This window comes from Spinacia oleracea, chromosome 4 (genome assembly GCF_020520425.1).
Source record: "Spinacia oleracea cultivar Varoflay chromosome 4, BTI_SOV_V1, whole genome shotgun sequence".
NCBI classification, from domain to species: Eukaryota; Viridiplantae; Streptophyta; class Magnoliopsida; order Caryophyllales; family Amaranthaceae; genus Spinacia; species Spinacia oleracea.
In genome coordinates, this window is record NC_079490.1 from 173,400,950 (window position 1) to 173,413,416 (window position 12,467).

General features: G+C 35.8%; 2 protein-coding genes across 3 annotated transcripts; one reads left to right on the forward strand and one right to left on the reverse strand.

Moving 5' to 3' along the window:
• Nucleotides 1–1,460: 1,460 nt before the first annotated feature.
• Nucleotides 1,461–6,100, forward strand: LOC110777701 (uncharacterized). 2 transcript variants are annotated; one of them, XM_021982292.2, is made up of 5 exons: nt 1,461–2,329; nt 3,231–3,366; nt 3,445–3,588; nt 3,655–4,989; nt 5,453–6,100. In XM_021982292.2, exons 1-5 carry the CDS (start codon nt 1,650–1,652, stop codon nt 5,867–5,869), a joined length of 2,712 nt encoding a protein of 903 aa, XP_021837984.2. In that variant the 5' UTR covers nt 1,461–1,649; the 3' UTR covers nt 5,870–6,100. The 2 variants fall into 2 exon arrangements, with proteins under 2 accessions (XP_021837984.2, XP_021837983.2); XM_021982291.2 differs by having other exon boundaries at nt 1,462–2,329; nt 3,445–4,989.
• A 1,094-nt stretch (nt 6,101–7,194) lies between these two features.
• LOC110777702 (DNA-directed RNA polymerases II and IV subunit 5A) lies at nt 7,195–10,355 on the reverse strand. The gene is made up of 5 exons (XM_021982293.2): nt 10,175–10,355; nt 8,855–9,066; nt 8,560–8,739; nt 8,022–8,135; nt 7,195–7,468 (listed from the first exon to the last, which is right to left on the reverse strand). The coding sequence occupies exons 2-5, from the start codon at nt 9,053–9,055 to the stop codon at nt 7,343–7,345; spliced, it is 621 nt and encodes a 206-aa protein (XP_021837985.1). The 5' UTR covers nt 9,056–9,066; nt 10,175–10,355; the 3' UTR covers nt 7,195–7,342.
• Between the last annotated feature and the right edge of the window lie 2,112 nt (nt 10,356–12,467).

Consider the following 12,467-nt stretch of genomic DNA (forward strand, 5'->3'; position numbering starts at 1 on the left):
GAACCGAACATGCGGGTAACCGACCCGAAAAGCGGGTAACCGAACCCACTAAAATTATAAATTTAACTAAAAAATAATAATAATAAATACTTTTACCCATTTTTTCCAATCAATTTTAGTTTAAAGTATTAAAAGTTTTAGTTTTTGCCCTTAAATTTGCTAATCTACCGTTGGATATTATGATGTTGAGTCTACTAATGTTGGAAGTTGCTACTGCCGAGTAGGCCTGGTTATCGGGCGGGGCGGTTCAGGGTCGGTGCGGGTCAAAAGAGGGTCGGGTATTGAAAGGGTCATTTTTAGAGGGTCGATAATGGGCGGGTCAAAAGCGGGTCGCGGGTCAATAGCGGGTCATTATTGGGCGGGTCAATAAACGAGCAATGAAAAATGAAAAACAAAAGAGCCATGTGCAAGTACAAGTAAATACGAAGCTATGCATGTAATTTTTTGTATCATTACTATTTTTATTTTCAAACTAATTGTAGTATAAGTTTGACCCTATAATGACCCTGTCCAATAAAGGCCCTGTCCAATAAGAGCCCTGCCCAATAAAAGCCCTATTAACTTGACCCTAACCCTATATCCATTGGACTACCCTGTCCAATAACCAGGTCTACTGCCGAGTACGTTTATTTACACATGCTGCAAGTCTCGCTTTAACTATGCTTTCTGCCAGCTTCTTTCCCGCGTGTAAATTAGGGATCCCGTCATTATTTCTTACACAAAGCATCCCTAAAGGCAAAGCAACAACATATAGCATAGCAGCCTTGTACATATAGCTAACCCACCCAATGTTTGATTTTGTTCTTATGTTATTGTATAAATCAGATATTAATGTGAATCATTACCCGACCGAACCGACCGGAAAAAACCCAATACCCGAAAAAGCGGGTACCGATAGTTGTGGGTACGGTTTAGGGTCGGCATTCTTGCAACCCAAAATTAACGGATACCCGAAATAAATTTCTAACGTGTAACCGAACCCGCATTTGCACACCCCTAATTTCCACGCAATTGGATTATACACTCGGGTGCACATTGCTCTTTATGCACCCTAATTAACATTCGTTTAATACCCAATGACCATAGAGAATGATTTCAATGTCCGCATGCAAATGAAACATGTTATTACATGTTCTTTGGATTGCTCATTTACTATATGTTCTTTACATGTGAACTATATGTTCTTTGAATTTAAAATATATGTTCATTTACTATATGCTCATTTAAAAATAAGGTGATTGTGTATCAGGATTCAGGATACATAAATCACATTTTGTGATTTTTTATACGCAAGTAAAATGATGGCATAAAATTTCTACTCATTTAATCCTTGATCATCAATCACATTTTCAATTCACCCGGGTGTATAATTGACCATATCTGGACTCTCTGCTCTCCGGTCTGGGATCCGGGTGTCGGAGTTAAATTTTTGGACAACGAAAAAAAATGACGAAAGTGATCTGACAAATTCCAACAAGTGCGTCTTTCTTTCTTTCTCTCTCCTCACTTTTTCAACTCATTCTTTCTTTCGAGCATCAAAATCCAGGTGTCCACTCTCTCCTCCCACCTGGACTGCACAGTGCACGTCCCCAACACCACTCTCTCTCTCTCTCCTCTCCACTCCGCCGCGGCCGCCGCCGTCTAAGCCAATGGCGGTGAATGCAAAACCAACCCACCACCACTTTATGCCACCAATTTCCATTGACATGTCATCCCTCACTCACTCCGAACTCCACTCCCTCTCTCTCCTCTCTTCCGACACCATTTCTAATTCCTCCTCCGCCGCCACCACCACAACAACCGCTGCCAGCTCTAAATTCTACATCAACCCATCTCTCAGCACTCACCAACAAACCTACTCCCTCTCTCCTCACCCTCGCCGCCACCGTTTCTCTCTCCTCAACAAAGAACGGTTTGAATCCAACTTGATCGTCACCCTCCTCAAAAAACACCTCCATTTTGACGATTCTACCCCTGATGAAAAACCCCCCAAAAAGAAGAGAGAGGGCGAGAATGAGAATGAGAATGCGACGGTTGAGATTGTCAACAGGAATGGGGTGGTGGTCGACTTGGCGGCGTTGGAGGAGAGTGAAAATGACGGTGGTCCATTTGCGGAGGAGCTGAGGAAGAGGGCAGGGGAAAGAGTGAAGCAGGAGGAATTGTTGGAGGTTTTGGCCGCCATGGAAGGAGAATGGTGTAGCAGAAGGAAGAAAAGGAGGGTGGTCGACGCTTCTTCTTTAGGCGACGCTTTGCCTGTTGGTTGGAAACTTATCATCGCTTTGCGACGGAAAGGCGGCCATTTTTTCCCTTATTGTCGCCGTTATATCAGGTTTCGCTCTCTCTCTTTTTTGGCATTTCCAATGTCCTGAATCTTCGCTTCTGAAATTATTTAGAATTATATGGTTTGAGTAAATTGTGCGGAAACTTGACATGCATGAATTGATGATTACAATAGCTAACCCATTTTTCATTGGAATTTTGAGTTGTTTCATTGTATGGGAAACTATTTCTTACTTTAATCTTTGTGGGTGGTTCTACACTAATAAAAATAAATTAATCCCTAATTATCTACAGTACTTCAATGGATTTTGACTATATGGTTTATAACTTGGGAGTGAAGGGAGAATCAAGTCAACCACTTGATTTTTTTGAATATCTGATAATTTGTGGGATGAAGGGAGAAGCATGCAAGTGAGTATTGTTTCAAAAATCAATCTATAGTTTGCTTTTTTCATGTTGATAGCTTCATTTGAATGTGGGTTGAGGTGAAGATTGTGTTAAATAACTTAATATTGATGTGAACTTCCCTGCTTTGTTTGCTGTTAATCTTTGAATATGTTTGCTTTGTTTGAATATGGGTTGAGGGACTTGAGGGTGAAGATCGCGTTAATAACTTAATATTGATCGTGCTAATAACTTAATATTGATCGTGCTAATAACTTAATATTGAAGTACTATGATTTACCAAAGAATTGCGAAAAGTGGCGTAGCAGCCTATTGCCCTTTTCCTGGGGTGTTGGGGGGCGGGGTTGATGATTATTTGATTGATAGCGTGGCTTGAATCAATGTACGAAACTCCATAACGTCATGAAGTTGGTACTCGGTGAACATGCATTATATGGTCAGTTTTGAGCAAGTTTAATTGATGGATTGTTTTGGATTAGTTGGAAATTGGCCCTTTTTTAGAATCGGAGTTTTGTTCTCAATATTGTACTGTTATCTTATTGCAGTCCAACAGGAGAACAACTTCTGTCTTGTAAGGAGGTATCTTCTTATTTACAATCTTACTTTGGGATAAATGATGTTCAACTGGTGAGGGACAGTAGGGTTGAATCTCAGCAACTGCAAACAGTAGATTCAGTCAATGTAAGTTCTAATCTTTTGCAAGTTTGATAATATTTGTGTTGCTTAGTTGATTAATAGATTAAGCATTCTGTCTAACAGGATCGTCAACTTATGTGCATAAATTATGGGGATGGCAACTTCATGCTGGACCTTTCGAATTCACCTATACATAGTGCATGTGCTTCTATGGAACATGAGATGGAGGCTTCAATTTTGGGCATTGAAAATCTACCAGATGTTTGCGTAAGTGACCTATATGAATGTCACTCATGTAATATAAGTTTTGATGAAAAGGATAAATATTTGCAGCACATGTTTACACTTCATCAAAAGACAACAAAACGGTACACTCTTGATTTACCCGTGGAAGATAAAGTAGTTATTAAAGATGGAAAATCTGAAACCCAGAAGAAAAAGAAGAAACGCAGATTGGGTTCGTCCGTGTCAGATGGAGTAATTATGAAAGATGGAAAATATGAATGCCAATTTTGTCACAAAGTGTTTGAAGAAAGGCGCCGGTATCTGGGCCATGTGGGAAATCACGTTAAGGGCTCTATCAAAACCCCTAAGGATTTACTTGATCAACTGAATGGCCATACACGTGCTCTTTGCATGGAGAGTTCACCACCCGGGATGAGCAACTCGAGAATGGATGCTTTGGTTGAAGTTGCTCAAAATTCAATTCAGGAAATTGGTGGCCCGGTGTTTGAGAAAGAGATTTCCAGTGTTGATAATGTTGATCAACTTAGTGTGCCTGAAAAATCTCAATCTACTGTTCTAAAGTCTAAAGAGAATTCAAGTTCCTGCCATAATGGATTAAATGCGGGAAAACACTACAGTGAAGGCAACAAAATTTCTGGAAAGTTGTATCCTTGTAATCTGGTTGGCCGGATGTCAAGTGCTTGTCCTAATGGAACTGCAACAGGAAAGGCTTTTGAGGAAGGTAAATTGTCATCCATAGAACTGTATCCACCATGCAATAGAGTTAATGAGATGTCTATGACTAATTCAAATGCCAAGCACTTAGATCCTTGCTTCAGTAAACGTGGAGGGGTGGACATCGGTGTAGAAGAAATTCCATCCTTAGAATTGAATCCGCAGGCTAAGATGGGAGAGATACCGAGGACTGATGAAAATATTAACGTCCCAACTGATTGTCCTGATGTACATGAAATACAAAAGGATGCTAGAAAAGATGAAACTCTGTCTATGGAGATAAATCCACTTGCTAAAAGGAGAAAGATGTCCACGACTGATGGAGAGATTAATTGGCAGTCTTCAACCTGTAATATAGTAGCTTCTGAGAAGAACTCTTGCTCTGAAATGCCGATGACACCTGCTGCTTTAAGCAGCTTTGCTGAAAATGTCAGATGCAATTCTACCACTGCTGATGACATGGCATCTGCTGATAATCCTAATATCCATGGCTTGTGGTACAATGAGAAAGCTTCTGATCTTGATTCTTCTGGAAAACTTACTCAATTGGATGTACATAAAGCTGAGCCCGAACTTGCACAAAAATATGATTCTACTGATCTTGTTACTGTTTCTGCTACAAATCATATGTCAGACTGTGCGATGTTGCCGCCAGTGCCTCAAATACCATTGAATTCTTCGTCAACATTTGATGAAATATTTGAAAAGGTAACAATCCATGGAAGTTAATGGCTGTGATCTCCAGCTAATTCTGATTTCTTATTTTTCCTAGCCATAGAAAATGTTAGAGACTTGCATTGCTGGCTGACATTCACCCTGTGCATTATCTATCTAGACTTTCGTTTTGTGATGCATATCTAATATCTGGCTTCTTCATACTTGCATGTGATGGCTTTTGCATCAATCGTGATAGAAAGTGAACTGCTAAAACATATTCCTTGTACATTTATGAATGATAGGTCTGGATTATGTGCTATATAAGTTCGACATGTAACTATATTTCTCTTTGGAATGCGTGACTTCCAGTATGCAGTTTACTTGTTGCGCTGAACTCACTCTTTCTCCTCTTGATTTGTTGTTGTGATAACTACTTGCAGTACTTATTTGGTTTAGAAGAAGAAACTACTCCGTAAATAACTGATTAATGGTGTAATTTTGTTCTCACCAACAGGCAGGACAGGATATATGCAGTCTTGATCAGAATCTTGAAAGTGTGGGTGGTCTTGAATACTTGAAGTTGGATGTCATAGAACCTCAGATGTACAAATACAATGGTATGAGTCGAGAAGATACAATCTCGTTCTACGAGGTTTCCATGGATATGGGAAATGATATTGAGTTAGGACTTGGTGTGGATGATGATTCTCTAAAATCTCAATCAGAATTTCCACAAGAAATGGCTCACAGTCACAGATGTCTGACTACAACTGTATGTGTCTGGTGCGGGGTAGAGTTCGCTCATGAGATAACTGACATTGAACCACAACCAGATTCCGTTGGCTTCATGTGTCCAGCTTGCAGGGCTAAGATCTCCAAGCAATTCAATGAATTGGAAAGTAACTTCTCCTTGAGTTCTCACCTCTTTTAACTGGGTTTTCCCTTCATCTAAACCCACTGCCTTTTCTTTCTTTTCTTTTAATTTTTTTAGTATAGACATTATTGTACAGGTAGTTTGTGTTTTTACAAGAAGGCTCCCTCTTGCTTTCTAGTTAGCAAATAAGTTAGTAAGTGTTTTGTAATTGTGTTAGATCTTGTTTTAGACGATGGTTTATAGAAAATTATAACCTCATGGCTCTATAAACTGCTCTTCTATTTTTCACTTTCTGCTAATTGGCCATCCTAAAAAGAGTAGCAAATGCTCTTGAACTTGAACATCAGAAATTAAGTTATTTGGTTTTCTTTAAGCTAGAGCACTGTAATATCAAAAGTTCTTGTGCGCATAAGGTGTACAATAAATTTATTGTTCACCAAGATAATTTTTATGTATTTTTTTGTAACTTTAACCTAGTTTTTTTATAACTTTTATATTATATAAAAAAAGTTGATAGATAAACATTTTAAAAGGTTAAATAATTTTACACATTATTAGTAATTCCGAAGATTTTTTTATTTATTAAAATGAAAAAACTTATCACTAAAAAATAGATAATCTTTACATATATAAAGGTAATTTTTAAGCATTTTGAGTCAACTTTTACCCCGGTGTACAATATTTATTCTACACCACTTGTAAATAAGAATTTGTGCTGTAATATTGATACCCTATTACTTTAGTACAAAGTGTCACTGATCTTCTCCCACACCACCGGGTGCATTGCAACTGTTTAAGCAAGTAATAAACCGTGTATTGTATATATTTTTTCTGTTCTCTCTTACACGACACAATTTGATTTTTTTACACTATTCATATTATTTACTTTGAATATAAATTATGATTTATAATTAAGAAAAAATATAATTATGTGGGTCTTGTTATAATTGTCTTCATTATATAAATTTATAATATCAACTTTTTGTATCTCTATGGTCTAGGGATCAAATCTCTTGCGACTCATTTGAAAGATTTTCTTTATCTTCCCCTCATGAGTCCTTGTCACTTTACCTTTAAAAAAAAAAAATATATACTATGAATTCTTATGGTAAATGTAATTTTTTTTAATTTACTTTTTATTGTTAGTTCATTCGCGATTGTCAACTTAAATATTTTTAATAATTTAGTTTTAGAAGAAAATTACCAATCCTATGAAGTGCAACTTAAGTAATACTTCGTACTAGTTATGTTATCAGTTGAATTATCGTAAGCAGCCTCATGTAAAATTGTAAACACTTTAAACAGTGTAAACTTATATCCTTCAGTGGTAAAAATAAAGCAAGGGTGATTGATTGTTACTCGCATTGCAAGAGCCAGAGGTATAACTTCCGAACACTTGTATTCCAAAATAGACAAAAACAACCATACAATGCCCTAGATGGTTTCTTCTCCTCAAATACTACAATACAATTTCTCAAGAAAAAACAGGGGACACCAGAGTTCGGTATACGTTAGTGTAGATGGCCTAAATCATACAACATATCGATATGTGACATATCTTCCAGCGGTTTCACTAGGACGAATAATCTTCACAACTTGTCCACGCTTAAGTCCGTAATATCTTGCAACTGGATCATTCATCTGAATTCTTGGTAGCTGAACAAAAAGGTAAACAAACAAAGAATTTAAGGACCGGGAGAAGGATAACAAATATGGGGGAAAATGAAACACTAATATCATTCCAGAAAATGAAACACTAGCATTTTTAGTTTACAAAAGTGAGGCCAAATAGTTCTGATGTCACTAGTTCATGGGGATGAACTCTTTTACAGAGAGCAATTGCATATTAGAATATAAATCGTGAGTCAATGGACTAGAAGAAGTTTACACAATGGTTAAAATTTGCATAATCTTGCATCCCTAGGACTAGAAGGGATTCTGCTTCTTTGGCCCAAGAACACCATCACTCTCAATCTCAAATCGCCACAACTACCAATCTACTATCAGACTATTTTACTGTCTTTCCGGAATTATATTTCAACAAGAAGCATACCCCAAAAAATAAAAACTCTAGGTCACTTGAAATAGGAGAAATTATTGTGGGAAAGAAAGAACAGTATATATTTCCAGGGTTTGCGAATGCTAAGATCACAATCTAGCAGTAGCGAAGGAGACGTAAAAATAAATTAGCATGAAATAATGTACTGACCTGAGTTTCCTTGACGGTGTACCTTTGGAGCAGGGTCTTCTTTTCTTCATCATTTAGCAATTGATGCTCAGGAACAAGAACATGCTCCTTGATGTTAACCAACATCTCTGCCTCCTGAAAAGCAGAAACAAACACGTTACGCAATCGAGACAGTTTTTTCATAAAAGAAGCCCAAACATGAACTATCACAGAAAACTCCACTAGGACCTTAGTGTACCAGCAAACAACCATAAGATCATCAATTCATCACAGCGTGGGTAGATAGAAAAAGTTCCTCATACAAGGTACAAGCTAATAATTATACTATTAAGACCCTTTACCTAACAAAAACATTTGCGTCACGGATAGGACAAGAGTTGAAATAATCTATGCTATCATTCAACAATTAGCAATAATGGAAAGTAGATTTATAGTCCCGAGTCTCCTGACCCAACTACTATGAATATATCAACAGATTAGCATCCGACTACTTTAGTACAGAGCTCTATAATAATGAGTTGGTGCAATGAACTGAACCAATAAAGAGGCTGATATTAACCTGGAAAACCTCCACGTGGAATTTGCCAGAAATTTCACTGATGCAAGTCTTTGCGAAAGGAGTCAAGTTCTGTTGGACCACCAAAATTGCTCTAGACACATTTTCATTTTTCATAGTATTGGTGTAATGCTTTATTGTTTTAACACCAACCTTCGGCTCATCAGGGAAGAAAACATATATCTGCAACAGAGTAAAAACGCCAATTGCTAGTTTTAGAATTAAGACAGAACAAAAGAGGATATTTGGATATGCCTGTATTATTTGTCATGAGAAAGGTACACAATTTGAGGAATACCTGTTCAGAGCTATCATTGCGTTTGGTTTTTTGGATAGAAAGGGCATCCCTCTTCAAATACTCACCATATCTACTAAGAAACTGCTGTTTCGTCATATTGAGCTCATGATCAGCCACAATATAACCTCTGTCATTCAACATTTGCATTATTGTCCTCTGAATTCTGTACAGTCTAGTTATCTCTTCATCTGAGGAAGCCATTCCACTGATATCTGCAAGAAAGGACCCTCGAAATCATTTTCTACCATTTCATAAAGGAGAAAAAAGGTGGAGTAGATAACTTCATCAAACTCTCATTTCAGTAATTTTGACACAAGAGAGTTCTTATATCTACCGCCCTTGCTAGGATATCCCTTTCAACCCTTTACATCCGTGGTCTTCTCCAAATCTTAACATTTAAGAGGCTAAGACCCTATATATCTCCTATTGTGACCCTATATATCCAAATTATTGACCCAAAGGGTAAAAATCATGAGAACTTTACTTGTACGACAAGAATACCAAGGCTCTATTCTGCTCAACATATTTTGAATTATTTTAGACAAAATAAGTTCAGTTAAGTTCAAATAATATAAGTTCAGAAAAAACAAGTTTTTTTCAGACATTTTAACACACAATTAAGTTTATTTAGACAAAATAAGTCGAATATAACATAGCCTAAATGCTAACTCCTATTTCGATGATGAATTCCTAATTCGGTAGGATGATCCCCAGGGAACTACATTATGCAGGTGTGTACGCACTCTTTTTTAACTTCAACCAAGTCAGAAACACGAATGAGCATGAAGACTACTACCTCTAGCTCGAAAATTCAGCTCGAGTTCTCCCTCTAAATAAAAGAAAAGCCTAAATTTTACAGATTTGCAGGAGTCACAAACCCAATTCACAATCACACAACACTAAGCTAAGACTCTCATGGTAACAAAAGTAACCAAAAACAATTGAATTTTGTTCGCTCTCAAATTCCGAAATCTCAACAAATGTTGCACAACCTTAATATTCAGATTGGACAATTAGAAAGTACAACATTCTAAATAAAATCAACAAAGAAGGGAATTTGAAACTTGAAACCAGGCTTAAATTTGAAACTTATTAACTTCACTTTCGATTGTAATTTAATTGTAATTTTCTCAAAATTTACAATTTAACAAGGCGAACAAAAAAACCCAACATAATATATTTAACAATTTGAAACCTATCATATCAGGCAAAACTAATCATCCTCACATAAGACTGAAGGCTTGTCGGAAAATACAAATGAAATTCAACAGAAAATTCCAAAAACAATCGATACGGAATAGAAGCAAAGAAAGTTCATACCGTGAGAAGCGGCGAAGGAGAGGTGGTTAGCAGAGGCGCTGCCGACAAGTGGTGGTAAAGATGGTGGTTTTGTTGGAGAAGAGTGGTTAGGGTTTTAAGAAGAGGAGGAGGCGGGAGGAAGAGCAAATTGCGAATTGGAGTTTGTCGAGAGAGACGATTGTTTTGATATTAGCACTGGTGGCAAATAGGCAATGTTGACCGACACACAATTTAATTTAAGGTAATTTAATTAACTTATTATTTAATTAGATGATGGTTGATATTGATTATTTTTTAAATATAGTTAGTGAGGAATATATCAATTTTTTCAAGATGGTGGAGAATAAGGTTATTTTTTAATGTTTTTTAGATGTGTTGGGAATATAAGTGAGGGTGTGAGACATTGGGTAATTGAGATAATCAATACGGAGTATAAAATTAGAAAAGACATGTCATTTATAGAAATGGTGCAAGTATTCCATAATGACTTTATAAGAAAAATGGTGTGAGTATTCCGGGATGGAGGGAGTAATATTTATACATTAAAAATACTTGCAAATTACCACAAGTAATGAAAATTATACTTCCTCTACTCGTTTTTTGTTGCAATCTTTACTTTTCAATCTAACTTTTGTAGTGTAAGTGGATAAGATGTAAATTACATTCATGCCCATATTTTCATATTTAACTAGTATTGATCCTATGCTATGCACGGCTTTTGTTAGGTTTTAAAAGTGAGTTTTAATTTTTCAATTCAATAAGAAAAAAGTAAAAATATATTTCATTTTGTGGTTCACTAAGAAAACAGTGAAAACTGAAATATAAATTGGTATATTACTTAGAATTAATAGAAAAAATGTAAAATAAAGGGGTATGAAATTTATTTGAGGTGAAGGAGCATGAAATTTTTTGGTGGTGAAGAGATATGAAATTGGAGAAGGAAATAATATGAAAATTTGAAAAGTAAAATAGTAACTTTTATATAAAGCGGTCTTACATGAAATATCACATTGATGTCATACGGATATAAGTCAATCACTGTAACTAATTAGTTAACCACTGAAACTAATTAGTTAAATATTGAAACCAAATAGTTAAGCAATAGAACTAATTAGTTAAGCAATTGAACTAGTTAGTTAAGCAATTGAACAAATTAGTTACGCAGTGGAACCAATTAGTTAATCTATCAAAGTGGTCTTTCCGGTAAGCGGTATTACATACGGAGTAAAAGTTGCCCAAAATAAGATAGGAAGATATTTTCGATGAGGGACACGTAGAACTCTAAATTTGTTGCAAGCTTGCCTGTTATTAAATATAGTATAGATTAGGGAAAATGTGGTTATTAAATATGATCAGAGTAATCTAATAAATCGAGTGGTAAGTTACAAATTTTGAAAGATTGCAATTAAAAAGAAACATCTCAAAATAGAAACGTTATAAATAATAAAGAACGAAGGAAGAACTAACTTGTTAGTGATGCCAATCGCCACCACAAATAAACATACACCAAATTTTTGACATTAAATTACCCGAGCACCTTCGTCATTGGTTACAAACGAAAACCTGAAGTCAAACTATAAAACATAGAAATGTTGCTAACATGTTAGGGAAAATGGTGAAACTCCACCGTTATTATTTAGGGTGAGTTTATCTCTAGTCTAAAAGGTCATTAGGGTGAGTTTATCATAGTTAGAAGGGGAGTCTAGAGGTAGACTCTTGGCATAATGTGATAAAAGACTACACCGAGTTGGAGGTGGATTTGAAAATCCTCTACTTTTTTCTCCCACCGAATCAAAACACGCCACATCATCAAACTCATTTCTTTTTTTACCAGCTAAAAATTCTTAATTATTTTTTAGTTGTACTTCAACGACTATATTATTTTTGTTGCACTTCTGAATTTTTAATAGAACTCAATGTCATCAACTTCACACATGACTTGATAGAACACATTTAATTTGGTCACGTTTTGAAGTAGTTGTTACTAAATTATTGTTGCTTTATGTATTGTTTGGTTTCGTTTGCCTTTAAGTTCATCTTCTATATCTTTTAAATTCATTGTATTGTATTATTGTTTCTAATTTGTATGGAATATGTGCCGATTTCCAAATTAATATTTAAGTTTTATTTTCATTTTGTTTCCAAATTATAATTTAATTTATTGTATATAAAAAAAACATCATTTCAATATTGTTTAGAAAATGTACCAAAAAATAGATATATACATAAAATATTATTTTAAGAGTTTAGGGAGTCCAAAGTGATTTTGCGGACAATGTGTAAAAATAAGGAGAATCTTGTGTGATTCTGAATA